The 21392-nt window shown below is 39.2% G+C and overlaps 1 protein-coding gene across 1 annotated transcript in view; it reads left to right on the top strand.

Annotated features, from left to right (window-relative positions):
- The window catches only part of Patronin (calmodulin-regulated spectrin-associated protein patronin), a 62427-nt gene that overhangs the window by 27537 nt on the left and 13498 nt on the right, over positions 1-21392 (top strand). Inside the window, exons 3-12 of the mRNA XM_089700822.1 lie at positions 1393-1608; positions 3049-3231; positions 6041-6297; positions 6364-6455; positions 7600-7746; positions 8609-9052; positions 9369-9632; positions 10347-10466; positions 10741-10991; positions 12613-12672. Of these exons, the coding sequence (XP_089556948.1) occupies positions 1393-1608; positions 3049-3231; positions 6041-6297; positions 6364-6455; positions 7600-7746; positions 8609-9052; positions 9369-9632; positions 10347-10466; positions 10741-10991; positions 12613-12672 (2034 nt within the window). The remainder of the gene's footprint in view (positions 1-1392; positions 1609-3048; positions 3232-6040; positions 6298-6363; positions 6456-7599; positions 7747-8608; positions 9053-9368; positions 9633-10346; positions 10467-10740; positions 10992-12612; positions 12673-21392) is intronic.

Below are 21392 nucleotides of genomic sequence, written 5' to 3'. Positions count from 1 at the left end.
AATTTACTGAAAGGGCGGTATTGTAAGTAAACACCGCGCTGAATGCTAATATGTTTTCGATTCCGTCTCATTCTCAGGCGAGAATGGTTTCAATGGATCGTTTCCATTATTCATCATTGTGAGCAGCTACCAAAGCGTCTTTTCTTAACTCGGATAATGTCCGTAATGTCTCATCACATCATACACGATTCTGATTACAATTTAATATTATTTATTGCTCATTCAATTAATATGTTTTGTATGTCCTTGACCACAATCGATATTTTTGTTACACATTGTCGTACCTATATATACATTCAGCCATGCTTCTTTTGGGACCTTAATTTATTTCATCGAAATGCTGTCGTTTAATTAGAATCTTATAGACATTTAACTAAAAAAGAAAACCATTGATTTGTAGAAATGAATACAATTTAAATTACCAAAAATATGGAATACGTATGTTGTATATATGTAGTATCTCGTGGTAAGAAAAGCAAACTTAATTTGTATTTAAGTCGATATCAAATAAATACTAAAAAACTGTCCAGCTAGAATATGCACTTCGTAGGCCGTTAGCATGTAGTAAAATTATCGCAATCGTAATCGCCAAGTTGCTAATATCGAGAGCTGCGAGCGCCGAGCAGAGTCCCGTTTTTAATAAGGAACGTGACCTTTCTTTGGTCTTAGCTCTAGATGTTACCAAAGAGCTCTATGCTTTGTGGCGCTTTTGGTCTAATCGATATGCGCGGCTATAGTATGTACAGTAGGTATTTATAGTGCGGTGTTCTATATTAATATTAGATAGGTACTATATATATTATATTGTATGAATTAGAAATAATTGACATGAAGACTATATGATGCTCTTGATTTGAAAAATTAAAATATTAAGTGTGCACTTAACTTACTGTCCTCTTAAACTAAGTTTTGTACTTAACGTTACTATGCAGAAACTGGTATGTGCAGTGTTTGTTTAGAAGTCGAGCTAGTATTTCGGTATTTGAAAAGCAGTACAACATAGTGCTTACATTACCGTCTACGGAGATGCACACTTTCATTTTTATTGCAATTTAAGCAATGAATACTTTCTCAAACACACACGTGAGGTTACTATTCCAGCTACTGATTAATGTTTGATTTATTTGAACTAGCTTTCCGCCCGCGGCGTCGCGTCGCCCGCTTTGTCTATAACCTAATAAATTATATACTAAAGCCTTATCATGAATTACTCTGTTAATTTAAAAAAAAACGTATCAAAATCCGTTGCTTAGTTTTATACATTGAAGCATACATAATAGTCAAAGGAAGTATCCATTAAGGAAAACTGACAAACTTGGCAGGGGTTGTCCCACCCACGCGAAATGCTAAATAAAGTTGGCGTTGGTTCAATAAAGTTTTGTCACTTTTCAGGATCAGGAGCACCTGAAGCCGCCCATAGTGGGCGGGCTGGCGAGCGCAGAGCTGTACTGCCTGGCGCTGGCCAACATGTACTCGGACCCGAACTACCACAGCCTCAACCACTGGAACATCCTGCAGACGCTGGCGCGCAAGGGCGTGCCCGTGGCCGCGCCCGCCGACGCGCCGCTCACCGAGACCGTCCTCATACAGAACAACCCCCTGCGGATGGTTAGTCAATATCCTACAGAATACATATCTGCCACACACACAGATACTCTACCGAGTCAGTTCACATCGACTAATTGCTACAAACGTCACTTGTGTAAGCGTGCGTTTGACTGTTCAATATTATATACCTAGATGATTGTAATTTCTGAGAATGTTAAATGCTCAGAGGCGCTGCACTGTATCGAATGGAGTCGTGCATAAGAGTAGAATGTTGTCTCGAGTGTCCGCATGAATGTGAAATTATTCCGTCGTGTGCAGATTGTTATCGAGTGCAGCTCGCGCAATGAAATCTCGCCAACAGCTTATTGTTAACGACATTATTGGTTTTAAACTTTTACAATGTAGCGCTCCGGCGCGGTTCACATTTTTCATAGAGCGAAAGTTTCCGCTGGCCTAGATTAATAAATTATTGCAATATTGGACCGGGCCAATTCCTAAGTTTCGGTATGCCGCTCACCCGAGAGTGTAATCCACTCGGAATAACAAACAGCTCGCATGAATAGCACCGGCCTTCCATAATATTACGTTAGTAATGTTGTTATTATAGTTTGCTTAAACCATAACATCGCGGACAATTATGAGTCACATGGAGTATTGCACATTGCGACGCATCACCTTGTTTGTGTAGCTTGTAGCGACAGGAACGTAAATATTTATAGCACGCAGGAACGCTCAATGAGTACAATACTATCATTAACGCAATTAAAAATACTTACATCTTATTCAGTTTAGTCAAAAGATATGGGAAAGAAGAATATGTACATGCAAATTCTTGTCAAGCTCTCCATTAAACTCTTTCTTTTATTAAATAAAGTCACGCTTAAAATAGCGTTAGATTGTTACAAATTAATAGAAATTTAATTTGATCAATCACTTATAAATAATAATATTACTTCTCCTAAGGAAGATTTTCCATTTTTACCTTTAAGAATCGCGTCTTAGCTAGTTAAGATACATATATAGGAAATCGGAAGTGAATGGCATTGCAATTAGCCCCAATATGTTGCGCTGTGGGTGTCTGATGCGCGGCTCACGGGCTCACCGGCCTGCAGCCCGCTGACGGCCGCCACCCACGGTCACCGTTAGCGCTCCCAAGTCGCAACTAATGATGAATGCTTAACTGTAGTGCCGCATTTCGCGAGGCCGCGTGCGCCTAATTTGAACCGTCATAATTATTGTGTGTGGGCCCGAGTGGGTTCATTTTAATCGACGTGAAATATTCGTTTGCAAGTTTTATGAACTAGGCTATTTCAACTTGAGAATTGATGGGTTCTACGATTAACTATATCAATAGATCTATTCATTTAAATTAATTCAGGTTTCGGACACGGACAAATTATTTCAAATAATCTATAGGAAATGTTATGGTTTAATTTCGTAAATCTTTGAGTTTATTATATAATCACGATGGTAATAAGCAGCGGTGCGTGTCGGTTGCAGAGCGCGCACATGGCGGTGGTGGAGGCGCTGATGGCGCTGTACGCGCGCGAGGTGGTGACGGCGGACCGCGTGGCGGCCGCGGCGCAGCGGCTCGGCGGCGCGCCCCCGCCGCACCCCTGCGAGCCCGAGGACGGCCTGCTGTGCTGGCTCAACGCCGCCGCCGCCGCCTTCAACAGGGCCGAGGTGGGAACGCACTATATGATACTTGAGCATTACTGTTTAGGTGGGATATTGATTGCGTGATAAGACAGCTATGCAGTCTTAATCGATGACTAAAAACATAGTCATTTAAAAAGATAACATAGTTGTCATACACATCGATATGTAGATAATTATTTACTTATATTAATTTGCACATTATAAAATGGAGATCGAAATGTATCGTATAGGAGCTACCAACGTTGACAAGAGAGAATTTTAGTATAGTTGGTTCTTTCATCTTTGATATACTGTTTCTCTTCCTATTTCGGTTAGAGTCCGGGCTGTCTGGCTGGCCGCAGTGGTTGCGTTTATTAGTGCGCATCTTATCTGCACAGGATAATATATATATAATAAATTTTACTATTTACAATTTTTTTGCAACAATCTACCATGGTGCCTCCTTTTCCCAACGAACCTCAAATAGGACGTTAATGTAAACTTGATAGAAACCAAATATCATCAAATTCATATTAGTACCCAAAAGTGTAATAAATATGAAACCATCTATTAAAAATATTAGTTTACTAATTATTCAATATAAGTATTATAGTAGAGCCATTTTAATAGGCAACATTTGACAGTTCAACAAAATTCTACAACGTAACCTAGTAACGACAACATAGAATAACATGATATTTCTTTCTGTTAGATCTGCACATTTGCTTAACTTTTTTCAATAACGATTACATATTTATAATAATAATGACCGATACAAGTAATTTTAAGATTTCATTTTACTGATGAACCATTCTAAACATAATAAACAATTTCTGAATTGAAGAACTGACGTCGCTACAATTTTGTGTCAATAAACCTTTTTTCTTTTTAAATACCAGAGATGTTACTCTAAAAATCGAGATCTGACATCTAGAATCGAATGCATTGATTACTTGTGAACAAAAATCATCATAAATTAATAAATTCGATTTACAAATGTTTCAAATCCGTATCGTGACCGTATTCACTTTAATCGATGTTTTTAAGCAGGTTACCTCTCTTCGAAGATAAAATTGATAGACGTCAAATGTTGCCTATTAAATTGGCTCGACAATAAAAAAGGATAATATAATATAAGTAATAAAGTTATTACTTATCTTTTAAGCGGACTCATGTTGATGTAATTTCACTTATTTCGATGACATTTTAATTATTTTGAAATAAAAAATTGCGTCTGGCACCTATTTAACAACGAAAAAAACGTCTTGCAATAAAAAATGTATGTCTGATGGATCTATCTAAAGGCAAAAGATTAAAAATTACGCGTTAATAAATGACTTTAAATTACGGATATTTTCCTGTGCGCACTAATAAACGCAACCACTACGGCCAGCCAGACAGCCCGGACTCTAACTGAAATAGCAAGAGAAACAGTATATCAAAAACCCAACTATACTAAAATTTTTTTTTTTTTTTTATTAAATAAGGTTGCTAATTAAAATAGCACCTTATACAAATTACAATCTAGCCTACAAGACTAATAAGTAATTTTATGTTAACCTAAATTTCTAAATAACTTATTCTAAGAGAGTGTCCATTGTCACTTGCTTAGTGTCTGTTAAGGGGAAGTAAGTCACTTTGCTCGTGTGCTTTGGTATACAGATAATTGTCACTGTTCACTTTTCACTTATCACTACACTAACTCAAAAGGTTTAGTCCTTTTTAGTCTTCGCACTAGGTCCGTGGTATCAAGGAGCTGGATAGCCTCAACATTCACGTGATGATGAAGTCGATGTTGATGAGCTTCTGCATGTTTTTGAACAATTTTGTCCACGGTGTCCACTTTTAGGTCACGGTGGAGGTCACCATTACGGATGTACCAGGGGGCATTTACAATGTCTCTCAGTACTTTATTTTGGAAACGTTGTATTATGTTAATGTTGCTTTTTTTGGTACAGCCCCACAGCTGAATACCATACGTCCATACTGGCATGAGGACTTGTTTGTATATGAGAAGCTTATTATGTATCGACAACTGGGAGTATCTTCCAAGAAGCCAATACAATTTCTTATAGCGCAAGCCTAATTCTTCTCGCTTCTTCTTGACGTGAGCCTTCCAGCGTAGCTTAGCGTCAAGCGTCATACCAAGGTATTTCGCCGTGTTAGCATAAGGTATTTGTTGGCCATTAAGGAGTATCGGGACAATCTGTGTTCTTTTGTTTGTAAAATTTATGTGAACGGATTTTGATTCGTTCAATCTTATCCGCCATTTCCGAGTCCATTCATAGACCTGGTTCACAGCTTCTTGGACTTTATCTCCTGCTTCCTGGTAAGTGATGCCTGTGGCCATGATAGCAGTGTCGTCAGCAAATGTTGCAGTAATGTTTTTTTCTAATACTGGGATGTCACACGTGTACAAAAGGTATAGGATGGGACCTAAAACACTTCCTTGTGGCACACCAGCTCGTATTTCCTTGAGGTCCGAGAAGGCATCGTCTTGTCGAACTCTAAAGACTCGATTGGTTATATACGATTCTAAGATATCTGAAATTTTATACTATACTAAAATGACTTTTTTTAAAACGTTAATAGCTCCCGTACCAGTATGTGCGAGTTAAAAAAATATTGTTTATTTTTTATTCAAAAAAAAAATGATGATTATAATATTAAAGTAAACATTTTTGAACACTCAACTTACGACCATAATTTGTAAGATGATATACTTTATAACATGTACCTATCATCTTGGTAATTACATTCAGCAAATTATAAACATTTACACAACTCACTCTTTATAGCAAATTTGCTTTATTGTTAACTAAATCAGTGAACTTTTCCTGTGCTAATTTCGCAGGAGTCGAGCGGGTCGGGCGGGGCGGGCGGCGTGCCGGCGGTGCGCAGCGTGCAGGACGTGTGCTCGGGCACGGCGCTGGCCGCGCTGGTGGCGTGGTACTGCCCCGAGGCGCTGCCGCGCGCCGCGCTGCGCCTCGCGCGCGCCGCCTCGCTGCACGACTGCCGCCACAACCTCAACCTCGTGCACCGCTTCTGCCGCACCGCGCTGCCGCACGACTGCTTCCACATGCTGCCCGAGGACGTCATCTACATGCGGGGGTACGTGCCCGCGAGCGCCCGCCCGCGCCCCCCGACACACGCCGCTAACCGCCCGTCCCCTTGCAGGTCGATGCGGCAGAACCTGGTGGCGCTGCTGGCGGACCTGTTCAACATGCTGGAGGTGCACCCCGTGCACGCGGCGCAGCGCGCGCCACAGGGTGAGTGCCGACCTCCCCCCTGCCCCCCGCCCGCACCGACATTGTTCAACGCTCGCCGCAATCGAAATCATTTATCACAACAATATTTACCCACGACAATTTAGAAATTATTTCTGGCATATTTAGTTTCGATTGTGGCGATCTGAGCAGTATCTTGCTTGCTTCCATTCGAGCGTATTTTGACTCTCAGGAGGTTGGTCGAGCATTAAGTGACCCTAACACTATCGGTCCGATTGACCATCCGTATGATTCTTTACTGACGCCGCATTCGAAACTTTTCTGGACAATTTGTGTCAAGTACTCTTCCATATATTTTTGGGAACATTTTCATAAATTGTGAAGGAAGGATAACAAAAATTAAACATTTTGTATTTTATAATTTAACCTGTTCCTTCGTTTAGCATGAATTCCATAAATAGTATCGAATGCGGCGGCAGTAGTAGAGCTTAGTCCCTATCGCATGCGCTACTGGGAGTATGTGGTCATAATATCGAGCCCTCTACTAATTTAACTATAATTAACCGATTCGCGTACTATTGTATTGGGGATATCGCCGTTATAGGTTATTTTATATTGCCCAAGTATTCATTTAGCTTATATATGAGACATCTTATATCTTTTCTAAAAATATTTCTAGCATGAGGTAAGTTTGAAGTTTCCGGATGAAATACTTATTGATGGATCAAGTAAACATATTTGAATACAGTAAATTCATTTGTTTGTTCAACATACAATTTCAATTTCATTGGTATACGTGATTAAAATATGTTATTTTACAGCGAGATGAGTACCTGTGAGCGAAAGGTGTTTGTATATGTTGGGATTGTATGTATGTGTATGTTTACATTTTCTGTAGTGAAACGTGTGTAGGGCAAACGATGTCTCCTGGGTACATACCATTATTACAAAGAAGGGAATTGTCAGTAAAAAGCTTCTTATGACCGAATTATGAATCGAGTTATCTTCGGATACTTGATTTAACATGTTATTCACTCTCTACGTGAATATAAGAGTACATTGTGCTTTACACCACATACGGGGAATATAAGAGGAGAAGGTAACCGTGCGAGGCGGGGCAAGGGGCTAGGCGCTAGGGCTAGGCGATGTGTGTCGGTGCTGAGTGGTGTGGCGTGTTCGTGTGCAGCGGACGCGCACAGCAACGCGTGGGGCGTGCGCCACAAGCGCCACCTGCCGCCGCCCCCGCCCACGCCCATCCCCGACCTGCGCGGGGACCGCGACCGCGACCGCGACCGTGACCGCGACCGTGACCGCGACCACGCGCCCTTCGCAGGTACCCGCGTGTCCGTGTGCACCGCTAGGGAAGGCAACCCGCGGACGATCACTGTGAACTCGACTAGATGTTACACTAAAACTTTCAAACTAATGATTAATTGAGCATCGTTATAAACTACTGTTTAACTTTAATATAAATATTGTAATGAACTATTTCTGGGTTTTAAATTCAGGAAAAAATTTTACTTTCCTTTGTGAGTGAGCTTAAGGGTAAATCGCATACTAAGAAATGTTTAGCGACGTAGGTTGCGAGTACAGCTAGTGCTTTAGTTGTTCATGTTTTATTTCGATACATTATAAAACAAACGTTGCCTTCCCAATGTCAGCAGATGGCTGTGTGTGTGTCCGTGTGTACAGTTTGTTGTTCAAAATAAATATTATGTTTTATAACACCTTATTTGTTGTTTTTATTTATTTTTTCTATTAAAATATTGTTTGCTTTATCTGACGCGTTTCGTGTTCGGTCGCTTTGCATGTTCTCGCTTTTCGGTGCTTCATAACTGTGCATGTGCAGGCATGGAGTCGTTGATGTTATGGTCTCAACACTCCCACACATCACACTAATAATTATTATTAACGATTTCAACATTTTCACATAAATTCGTGTGTTTTATATGTCCGCACAAAATTAAACTTAAAGATTACAATTTAAATACACTTACCTACGCATATTGTTGCTAGATTTTTTTTGGTAAAGATTTTATTTACGTTATTGGTATAAAATACTTTTATTTTAGCGTTTAATATAGTATGTATTTGTTTAAGTTTTTTTTATTTCACTTAATATTTTATTGAAAATTTTGCATTTATGTTTACACAATTAGTGTGTACAATAAATATAACAGTGTGGTGTGGTGCAGTGCCCCGCTCCCCGTCGTCGTGCGGTGCGCGGCGGGGTGCGGGCGCCAGTGCGGCCAGCGCGGCGGGCGCGGGCAGCGTGGCGCGGTCCGCCTGCTCCACGCCCGAGCGGCGCAGCTGCAGCCCGCCGCGCGACGAGTTCACCGTGCACCGCGGCCGCGCCATCACCACGCTGTCGGCCATGCTGCGGCGCGACCTGCCCGAGGCGGGCGGGCCGGGGGCCGGCGGGCCGGGCGAGCCCGCCGTGGCGGCGGGCCGGCCGTCGGCGTGGGGCGGGTCGCGCGAGGGCAGCTTCGCGGGCCGCCGCTCGCGCCGCTCGTCCGTGTCGGACGACAGCCAGCTCACGCTGGAGAACTTCGGCGGCTCGCACGACGCGCCGCACTTCGCGCGCAACCCCGAGAAGGAGCTCGCCACGCTCACCTCGCTGCAGCACGCCAACAACCACGGTACCGACCCGCACACATATACTTATTCGATTTAAATCCTATTTATATATCTCAATTTAGATGCCTTTATACAAAAAAAAAATAAGAAATTATTAATGAAAAATTAACGACAATGAAAGCGAAATCATGAAATTTTATTACATTATTGACTTTATAAATGTATTGTTTGTTGACATTAGTGATTAGAGAATGCTTCCAAAAATTGTATAACTTTTTATAAATTTTATTTTTATACAACTTACAGAGTGAATTTTGAAGTTTTATCATGGGAAAAGTATTTTTATAACTTACAATAATTTATAATTACAATTTACAGGCAACCTCAATCACAACCCACCGCTACGATCGTCGCGGCAAGACATCCGCGGCTCACTTCAGTTCATGCACGGCGACTTCAACGGCGATGGAAACACGGGAACGGGGAATGCGGGGGACATGAGGAACGCGGGGAGTGCGGGGAACACGGGCGGTGCGGGGGACGCGCCCGAGCGGGACGTCCCGGACGGCGAGCGGCTCGTCACCAGCTTCGCCACGCTGGCGCGCCCGCACCACAACGGGAACGGGACCGGCGACCAGATAGGTACCTAGCACTGCACGCAACACACATCTCATTATATTGCTCTCATATTATTAATAGATCAAATTCATAATATATTTACCTTTGTTGTATTATTTATGGAATATATTACTTCTATTGACATTTAGGATATTTCAATATATTGTTAACTCCTATGTTAGTGTTAGTGATATGGTGATGAAATTAATACCACCTCATGACCACATATTCCCAAATTCAAAATTGTTCACTAACACGATTTTTCTGTTTTGCAAACTCTAATTTATATCCTTGAGTTGTTACTTCTACCCGCTTTTTTGTAGATTTTGCTTTCGGTGTAATTAACTACATGTTTACAAAGTAGTCGATATAAACATATCAACATGCATTCTTGCATATATGTATCAGTATATGGCTTTTGCATCTCCTATTTCTTGCGATTTTTCGTATTTTTTGAGTATTATTCTGCACCAAATTTAGCTTGTGCAACCGTATTTTGTTTTCCACTATAATCGGTTTATACAAACCTTTAACTAAAAATCACAACCAGAATATAATAAACTATTACAACTTTTGTTGAGAAATGATTCTTGTATTCCTCTTAGAATAATTTAAGTATATAAAAAAAAATATTTACCTCCTCGGTGTAAATATAAACATTCAGCAAAAATATATTTTTTACACTGAATATGTACACCGTAAACAATTAATGACGTATATTCGCTACCGCGGTTCCAGGCCCGCACATAGACAAAGAGGACAGAGACAGAGAGCGGCGCAAGAGCACGTCGTTCGTAACGCCCGCGCCCGTCACCACCACATGGCAGCAGCAGTGTCTGCAGCACGAGCACCAGCCTAGTTAGTATACAATTTTATTAAGGTTTATTACAATCTTCACTTTTTTTACGATAAGTGGTAATGTACCACATTACAAAGCCAATCAATAAATTGTCTTTAAGTCTAGGTAATCAATGAATTATTATTTTGCTTTGATTTGATGTTCTAAATGCATAATGAACATTAAAAAGGACATAATAATATACAATTACTTTCTGTGACAAAATAATCTATACTGCCAAAACATTCACGGAATATTGTCTATTTTACTACACTGCTATGTGTATAATTGCAGACGGCGACGAGTTGTTGGACGACAGTGGAGGGGACGGTGACGGGTTGGGCGGGCTGGGGGCGCTGGGCGGGCTGGGGGGCGGGGCGGGGGCGGGGGCGGGCGGCGCCATGGCCGCGCAGCTCAACAACATCCGGCTGAAGCTGGAGGAGAAGCGGCGCCGCATCGAGCTGGACAAGCGGCGCCTGGAGCTGGCCCTCACACGCCAGCGCCAGCACCTCGGCCACCAGGCCTTCCTGCAGGCCGTCACCAGGGTCAGTAGCAGCGCACACGCACACGTACACACACACACACGCACATACGGGCGATACGAACGTGTGGCTATGTTTTGTTTTTGGTGGAAAACCATTTAGATATATTCTATCTTATAACTACCTATATTTTCAGGGTTAAAATACTATATTACTTTTTATATTTAAATTACATGATCAAATGGTTTATCTTCAGTCAAAATTTGATATACGCCCGCAAAATCTTGTAAAATCACTGTTGAACAACATTCTATTTATATTTCTATCTTGTTTCTGAGAATCTTACACATCAATCTATAAAAACACTTTTACTATATTTATAAAATATCTTCTTTAAAGATAACTAATAAAATATGAATCTTTGTTTTGTTAGTGACTAACAAAATGTTAATAAAGCTTTAGAAGACGCGTCTGTTAACTAAAAGTACGCGAAAATATTTACGAGACTAATGAAAATGTTTTTATATTGTTATACATATAAGAAAAATTGAAAAACTTATGGTCAACATGACACACAGATGCTAAAGATGTTGTTTTTATTTTCATTAGGATACATATTTGCAATACCAGCTGGCCTCCCTGGTGAGTGGCCGCGGCTCGTAGAGTAGTTGTTGCGAAACTCGTCATTCCGTACATTCGATACATTCAGTTGACTCGCCCACGCTTACACGCCTCTCATTCCTTCTTACTCTTAATGTTTTACAGTTATTACTTATTCGCTTTATAGACTTCAATATTTTGTAAGAGTTTCTAACGAAATTTCTTCCGCTTTTAATTATACAGTCGTATTCGTAGATTTAGAGAAGAAAATGAGCTTACGCAGAACCAATTATTTTCACGAATATTTTGCAACGCAAACATTTGCCATTTGAGTTTACGCAATTGTAACAGTTCCACCGAGTATTCTCTGTCGATAAGTACGAACATCCTCACGGCACATGGTCACGCATGTGTACTTTGAATTTAAACATATTTTTTCAATATCACTCTTATTCTAATATGTAGATAATAAATTGTGTACAAAGAGTTATAAAGTTTAAGAAGCACAATAACGATCACGTATAAATATTGATTGAGTTCACGTTTACAGATTGGTCAGTTGTTTCAACAATTTGGGTCATAAAGTATTTCGAGTAGATTTATTCTATTGAATTGTCAATGAACAGAGGCCGCAGAAGTTCACAATTATTATGTGTATTTAACAATACCTTGTTTCGTCGGGTGCATCTCTATTGAACGACGCATTTTATGTAAATGCGGCCCGTAGTAACACCCTCCGGACTAACTTGTGGGTGTGCCACTTTTTCTATTCCAACACTTTGAAATAGATTCGCGTTACACTGGTATCCACGGGTCACAACGCCATATTTGTTTCTTAGTGTTACAATGATATTTTGCAAAAAATTTGGCAAAGTATCACGAAAATAGTTTTATTAATCATTTGAAATTTTGAACGGTACTTATAGTGAGACACCGTTTCACGAAACAATATGTACCGGAGGGATATTAGTACGGGCCAGTGTGTGAGTGCATGTAGTGGCGGAGGGAGGGGGAGGGGGGGGGGGTGTCACGTGTGGTGTGCGGTGTGCGAGGTGCAGTGTGTGTGACGGTGGCGGTGTTGCAGGGCAAGGGGCGCGGCGCGGACGGCGCCGACGACAAGCAGCCCGACGGGAACAGCGCGCAGGTAACCGCACGCACTACGGTACACTACACAACACTACCACAGTATTACCATTATTTCCTACAGTAAGGAATCGCCTTTGATGTCGCGCGATGCCGCCGCCAGCGTAGGTAATGACGCTGCCACACGAAAATACGCTAGGGTTGCAACAAATGGGAAATAAAACAATTGTGATTATTAATATTATGATGAAATCTTTATTCATATCTACATTCAAAATAATTGCGATTATTAAATCTAATGTAATTATTTGTTCATAAATATATAATTACAGATATTGCACTGCTTAATATTATTTACGTGGACACTTTATTTTTGGATGTTCTTAATTGTATATTATAACATTTAACTAAGTAATGCATTCGCATTGGGATGTACAATCTGATTAGAAAATAATGAGGACAACATATACATAGCTTTGATTTTAATTCAACAGATACAATTATTAATACAATCTTTCTGAAATATTGTTTCCTTCTGGGATTTCAATGTAGATTTACATCCGTAAACCGAACAGTTTGTGCGCGCCATAATAGAATATGTAAGTACCTATGTATAATAAAATTATTACACAAAAAATACGACTGCGTCATCCTTTCGCGCTAGGTAAAGCAAACTAAGCGTGTTTGCTTTACGCGGCCCGCGTCGCCCGACCCCCGCCAGTTCCCCTCCGTTTCTCTGCACAAGTACATTCGTCGCACTACTGTAGGAAATAATGGTAATACTGTGACACTACACTACACTTCGATACACGAAATTTGACACATATTGTCGCTGCGTACACTGTCACTAATTCACTATACTTGGATTCACTAATAAAACACCACTGCTGTTGTAAGGCATTTAATTAATCAAAACACAGTATACATATGATATTACAAAAACAAAACACTAGCCAGTTATAAGTTCGAACAATTCTAACGTGGCGCCATCTAGTTTGCGATAAGGAACTAAACGTAACTAAACGACGGTATTGAACATCCCGCCCACCAAAAGCACCTAGTGCTTTTCTAAACAAAAAGAAACATAAAGAACAATTCAGTTCAAGAGTACATTTAACCTAATAAACACAAAGTAATTCTTATAACATCTCAACGTAAACAATAGAGACTCTTATTACATACATCTAAACTCAACGTAAACAATATAAACTTGAGAGTGAACTAAAACAATATTTACTTCTAAACAACAACATTTTTCAATGTAAAAAATAGGAACAAAAAATACTGCTACATTAACTCTATACAATAACTAATGAGCTAGGCCTTTGGCAAAATGCATAACTTATTACAAGGACGTTTACAAAGACCGTTCTTAGTTTTAATTGTTACAACTCGGGTAAGGTTGTCTTTACCCGGATGTTTTTCAACGATTTTCCCTAATAACCATTTAGCTGGAGGAACATTATGGTCCCTTATAATAACAATATCGTTAACGTCAGGTTCTGTCTTTTTTGAAAACCATTTGTACCTATTATTTAACGTCACTAAATACTCATTAGACCACGTCTTCCAAAAATTATTAACCATCCGTTGAGTAAGCTTCCACCTTTGAAGACCTGTGAGAGAGGTCTTTGAATAATCGCTTTCAGGAATTAAGACTAATGGTTCACCAACTAAGAAGTGCCCAGGTGTGAGGGGCATCTCGTCACCTGGATTATCACTAATTGCAGAAATTGGACGGGAGTTTAAGCAGGCTTCTACTTGGGTCAACACAGTTGTCAGTTCTTCGAAGGTAAGTATTGCGTCTCCTACTATTCTTTTCAGGTGTGTTTTCGCTGAACGAACACCCGCTTCCCACAGCCCTCCAAAGTTAGGCGCGTGTGGTGGTATAAAATGCCAAGTGGTTCCGTCCTGGGTAAGTAAATTACTAATTTCGTCGGCCAACACTGATTTCGCTTGACACAACATTTTACGCAGCTCTTTATCCGCACCAACGAAATTAGTCCCATTGTCGCTGTACAGATCGCGGCAGTGCCCTCTTCGAGACACAAAGCGTTTGAATGCAGCTATGAATCCGGAACTGGTAAGGTCTGACACAGCCTCTAAGTGGATCGCCTTAGTCGCCATACATACAAATAGACAAATATAGCCCTTATAGGATTTCGATCCTCTACCAGGCGAAAACCTAATATCTATGTACCCGGTAAAATCAACACCTGATGACCTAAATGGTTTATCCGGAGTCAATCTAACCTTAGGTAACTGGCCCATTAATTGGTTGTTATCCTGGCGAGAATAACGTAGGCAAGTCATGCATTCTCTGTAGCACTTCTTCACCTTTTCTCTAAGTCGTAGGATCCAAAATTTACTTCTCAAGAAGTTTATCATAAGTTGTGGACCTCCGTGAAGTGTTCTGTGGTGCGCATCCAATATTAATAACCTAGTGAGATGAGACTCACTGGGCATTATTAGAGGATGTTTCTTATTAAACTGCACAGAAGACAGTTGTATTCGACCGCCCACCCTTAGCAACCCTTTTTCATCAAGAAAGGGTGCAAGAGTGTGCAGTGGACTTCCTTTAGTAACACTTCCGGCTCGAGACATTAACTTATTAATCTCATCTTCAAAATATAGTCTTTGGGTAGCTTTTACAATTATATCTAATGTAGTGTCCATTTCATTGGTCGTAATTCTTTTATTAATATCTCTTAATTCTTTAGGTTCTCTCAGTTTTAGAAATTTTCTACAATAAGATAAAACTCGTAACATTCTAGTTAGATTTGAAAACCGCTCCCATATAAATTCTACAGCAGATCGCGTCGCATTGGTAAGTACCTTTAACGGTCGTAACTCAACATCAGTGTCAACATCTAAATGTGTACTATAAACATGGTTTTCGTGTAGGCTCTTAGGACCATGCCACCAAAGATCATTATGGATTAGATCTCGAGAGGACATACCTCTAGAGGCACAATCGGCTGGATTTTGGTCTGTGGCAACATGGTTCCATTGATCACCATCCAAAACAGTCAAAATCTCGGAAACCCTGTTGCTTACAAACGTCGTCCATCGGCTGGGTTCTCCACGGAGCCATGCAAGCACTATGGTCGAATCGGACCAGGCAAACAACTTATCTTTAGGTACCTGCAGTACCTGTGCAACCTCAGAAATTAATTTGGCAGCCAACAACGCCGCGCATAGTTCCATTCTCGGAATGGATATCTCCTTCTGAATTGGGGCGACTTTAGTTTTAGATGTGACTACATTTACGTGAGTATTACCTTCGGTGTCCATTGTTTTCAGATAGACGACAGCAGCATAAGCTACCTGAGAAGCGTCAGCAAATACGTGAAGCTCAACTGGACCATCATTCGTTGTAGAAAGCCACCTAGGAACAGCTATACCTCGAATACCATCTAACTCTTTTCTAAAATGTAGCCATTGGTTTAATAATTCTGACGAAAGATTTTCATCCCAATTTAATCCAGATTTCCACAGTGTTTGCATAAAGATCTTCGCCGTAATAAGGACAGGAGCAACCCAACCTAAAGGGTCGTAAAGTCGCGCAATATCAGACAACACTTTCCGTTTGGTTACAGGCTCATCTAACTCCGGTAAGTTGTAAGTATACTCAAATTTATCTATGTTTTTATTCCAGGAAATACCCAACACCTTAATTGTGTCATTGATTTTAAAAATAAATGTATCTTTTGAAGATTGATTATCATGTTCGATATGATTCAGTAATTTTGGACAATTACTGCACCACTTTTGGAGCTTAAACCCACCTTTAGACATTAATTGATTCATCTCTTTATAAATATCTATAGCTTTCTCTTCTGAATTACAACCGGTCAACAAATCGTCCATATAAAAATCTTCAAGTGTAACTTTTGCGGCAAGTGGATATCTTAACTCTTCATCTCGAGCCAATTGTTGCAGTGATTTAACCGCCAAATACGGTGCACAAGCAGTACCGAAGGTAAGTCGCGATAGCTTAAAATGTTGTATGGGTTGTGATGGATTAGCTCGCCATAAAATTCTTTGGAAATCGGAATCATCTTCATGTACCACTATCTGTCTATACATCTGTACGATGTCTGCCACAATACAATAAATATGCGTTCGCCACCTCATTATAATGTGGCGCAAAACTTGTTGAATTTTAGGTCCAACGAGTAACGTGTCATTCAATGATACGTTGTTATTCCCCTTGCACGACGCATCAAAAACAACACGAAGTTTGGTGGTTTCCTTGTCTTCCCTTATCACGGCGTGATGAGGTAGGTAAAAGGAAAATGGATACTCAATGTCCTCCTTACTTAAAATCGGTTCCATGTGTTTCTGATTCTGGTAGTCGACTAAAACCTTCTCATATTCAGCGTGCAAGTCAGAATTCTTTTTAAACTTTCTTTCTAATACCTTAAACCTCTTCAAAGCAACTTCCTTGGAATTTCCGTACACACACTTTGGATCTGGCTCCTTAAATGGCAATCTCACTACGTAACGACCTTCTTCATTTCTTGTGGTAGTACTCTCATAAATTTCTTCACATCTGATTTCTTCCTTCGTAAGTTTCTTTCCTATTAAATCTGGTTCTCTTTCAATTTCCCAAAACTGTGTCAAAATATTATCTTCTCTTACCTGTAAATGTAAATTTACTACTCTAGGATTTGCTTCTTCATTTTCGCCTATTCTTCCAGACAAGATCCAGCCAAGATGAGTATTCTGTGCAATAGGACCGTCATGCATGGGATGTTTCAAGAAACCACTCAACATTATTTGACTGAAAATATCTACTCCTAAAATAATATCTATCTTACCAGGTGAACCATATTTGGGATCTGCTAACGGTAGATTATTGAGCTCTGGCCAATCAAAAATGGAAACCTTACTCGACGGAAGAAAAGATGTTAAAGATGGCAACACAAATGCATTTACTGAAACAGAAAATTCATGATTATGTAGTGATTCTAACTCAAATGAAACAATGTGCTTAGATCTAAGTTTACCATCACCTACTCCAGTTATTAAACCATTTATTGGTGTACGCTTAAGACATAAATATTGTACAGTACTTTCGGTAATAAAAGAGGCCTCAGAGCCTTGATCGATTAATATTCGCGCAGTTTGGACGCAGCCATTTGGGGATTTAATTCTAGCTAATGCTGTAGCTAATAGCACTTTGACTTGATGTTTATCTTTCGCAACATGAGCTACTACTTTCTTATCATACTGGCGATTCTCATCTAAACTCGTCGGTTGGTGGGTAGTACTCGTACTTGGTTCCCCAGACACAGGGAGAGGATTTCTTTCTATATGCAGCAGGGTGTGGTGTCGTCTGCCACAACGCCGGCAACACGTCGACTGGTGACAGCTCCTCACGTTGTGGTTGGATGAGAAACAATTGAAGCAAAGTCTCTTGGCTTGAATAAACTCATATCTATCTTCGGGAGACTTGCCTCCAAATTGTTTACATTGGTATAATAAATGAGCATCTGAACAGCATACGCAGACTTTACTATTTTCTTTGTAAGTATCCTTTTTACTATCTTGTATAATATGAAACGCCTTTTGTCTTGTTTGCTTTGGACTTATACTATTCTTCATGTTTTGTTTAGATTCACCTACTAGCATCTCTAATGTTCTAAATCTACTTTCCAGGAAGGTTACGAGCTCACTCCATTTTGGGATGCTGTCGGTTTGAGATCGACTAGCCTCGGTCTCCCACTGGCGGCGGGACTCTAAATCTAATTTTGACACTATTAAAAAATTAATAATCGCATCCCACGAAGACACGTCAATATCTAAATTCTTTAGAGCCTTCAAACATGCCTCCGTGGTATCGATAAGATGTTTGATTGCTGTAGCCGACTCGCTAGACATAGGCTTTTGACCGAACAAACGTTTTAGAATTTCATTGACATTGAATCTTTTGTTATTATACCTGCGCTTCAATCTGTCCCACGCCTCTTGATAATTTGTATCAGTAGTCGATAAGCTCCTTAATAAATTCTCTGGTTCGCCTTTTAAACTACATTTCAGGTAATGCAACTTCTGAACTTGGCTTAATGATGGATTTCTATCGATCAAAGAGACAAACATGTCGTGGAAGCTCTGCCATTCTTCATAATTACCCGAAAATGTGGGCAACTGTATTTGTGGCAGCTTCACTTCACTGCCTGCGCAGGTGACGTTCGATGGACTGACTTTAGAAGAACCCGCTGAGCTGGAACCAAGATCAACCTTCATTTTAGATTTGTAACTAATATAAATTTCTTCTAGGTTATCATAAATCTCTTCGGTAAAATAGGGGGTTTTTTCGCGTTCCCTTTTTGATGCAACTGATATAATATTCAAATGATTCTCGGTAAACTTCTTCCAACTTGCCTCCAAACATTCTAATTTTATTTCTATGTAAACGTTTGTCAGTCTCTCTTTTGGGGTCTTTTTATAATTTGAAAAACTTTTATTTATTTGTTCATGTATCTCTACTTGCTGAGCAACGAATGGATCCATTTCTTCTATCTTTAATTTTATTCAAAAATTTTCTAAGTCCAAAGTGTATACAAATTTTATGAAATTTTTCTAAGTCCCATTTGCATACTAATTTTTATCAAATTTTTTCTAAGTCCAGTATTCATACAAATTTTAATCAAATTTTTCTAAGTCCAAGATGCATACTAATTTTTATCGAATTTTTCTAAGTCCAAGATGCATACTAATTTTTATCGATTTTTTCTAAGTCCAATATTTAATCAAAATTTTCTAAGTTAATATTTAAGCTAATTTTTATAAGTCCAAGTTATCACAACACTGAATTTTTACAAGTCTTTATTGTCCACTTAGTTCACTTTACTCACGGTTTTTACAAGTCCTTATTATTCCTTTATTCCCGGGTTTCGGCACCAGATGTCGCTGCGTACACTGTCACTAATTCACTATACTTGGATTCACTAATAAAACACCACTGCTGTTGTAAGGCATTTAATTAATCAAAACACAGTATACATATGATATTACAAAAACAAAACACTAGCCAGTTATAAGTTCGAACAATTCTAACGTGGCGCCATCTAGTTTGCGATAAGGAACTAAACGTAACTAAACGACGGTATTGAACACATATCAAAGTTTCATTTGAATATGCCAGTGTGCAAATTTGGTTGATAAATACCATTATTGAAGTTGTTCAGACATGTTTTTATAATGAACTAGATTTCCGCCCGCGGCGTCGCCCACGTTTTCAAAAGAATACCCGCATAGTTCCCGTTCCCGTGGGATTTCCGGGATAAAACTTACCCTAAGTGTTAATCCAAGTTACCTTCTATAATATGTGTGCTAAATTTTATTGTAATCGGTTCAGTAGTATTTGCGTGAAAGAGTAACAAACACACACACATCCTCACAAACTTTCGCATTTATAATATTAGTACGATTAAAACTGCTTTTTACATTATCTCTCTGATTAAATTTTTTAATTTATCTATCAAATTAAATACTTAATTAAATAAATAATAATATTACCTTCACAATCGCCTAACAACGGTTTAGAGCAATCTTCCGTATCCTCTCCCATCTCACGGAACCGTTGTATTAAGTTCTCTTCTGAATTATTTCTGAGAAACACGAAATATAAGGTTATTTATAGTGCATACCATGTTTAAATATAAATTTATAGTTGAATCGTGTCTATAGCCTTAAATACGTATTTTATCATAATTTATATATAATATTACTTTTTATTATTGACTTATAGAAATTTTCCCGACTTATGGATTTTTCCTGACGTATAGAAATTTTTGCGGCAAAGAGAAATTTTCCTCACGTATAGAAATTTTCCTGGCTTATAGAATTTTTCCTGACGTAAAGAAATTTTCCTGGCGTATATCATTTTTCATGACTTATACAAATTTTCCCGACGTATAGAAATTTTCCTGACGTATAGAAATTTTCCTGGCTTATAGAAATTTTCCCGACGTATAGAAATTATCCTGGCGTATAGAAATTTTCCTGGCTTATAGAATTTTTCCTGACGTAAAGAAATTTTCCTGGCGTATATAATTTTACATGACTTATACAAATTTTCCCAACGTATAGAAATTTTCCTGACGTATAGAAATTTTCCTGGCTTATAGAATTTTTCCTGACGTAAAAAAATTTTCCTGGCGTATATAATTTTTCATGTCTTATACAAATTTTCCCGACGTATAGAAATTTTCCTGACGTATAGAAATTTTCCTGGCTTATAGAAATTTTCCCGACGCATAGAAATTTTCCTGGCCTATAGAAATTTTCCTGGCTTATAGAATTTTTCCTGACGTAAAGAAATTTTCCTGGCGTATATAATTTTTCATGACTGATACAAATTTTCCCGACGTATAGAAATTTTCCTGACGTATAGAAATTTTCCTGGCTTATAGAATTTTTCCTGACGTAAAGAAATTTTCCTGGCGTATATAATTTTTCATGACTTATACAAATTTTCACGACGTATATAAATTTTCCTGACGTATAGAAATTTTCCTGGCTTATAGAAATTTTCCCGACGTATAGAAATTTTCCTGGCCTATAGAAATTCTCCTGGCTTATAGAATTTTTCCTGACGTAAATAAATTTTCCTGGCGTATATAATTTTACATGACTTATACAAATTTTCCCGACGTATAGTAATTTTCCTGGCTTTTAAAATTTTTCCTGACGTAAAGAAATTTTACTGGCGTATATAATTTTTCATGACTTATACAAATTTTCCCGACGTATAGAAATTTTCCTGACATC

The sequence above is a fragment of the Colias philodice genome, chromosome 2 (genome assembly GCF_061535455.1).
Source record: "Colias philodice isolate Cphi_HAF_F1 chromosome 2, ilColPhil1 Martin Lab GWU primary, whole genome shotgun sequence".
In the NCBI taxonomy this organism is placed as follows: domain Eukaryota; kingdom Metazoa; phylum Arthropoda; class Insecta; order Lepidoptera; family Pieridae; genus Colias; species Colias philodice.
This window is presented reverse-complemented; position numbering and strand designations above follow the sequence as displayed.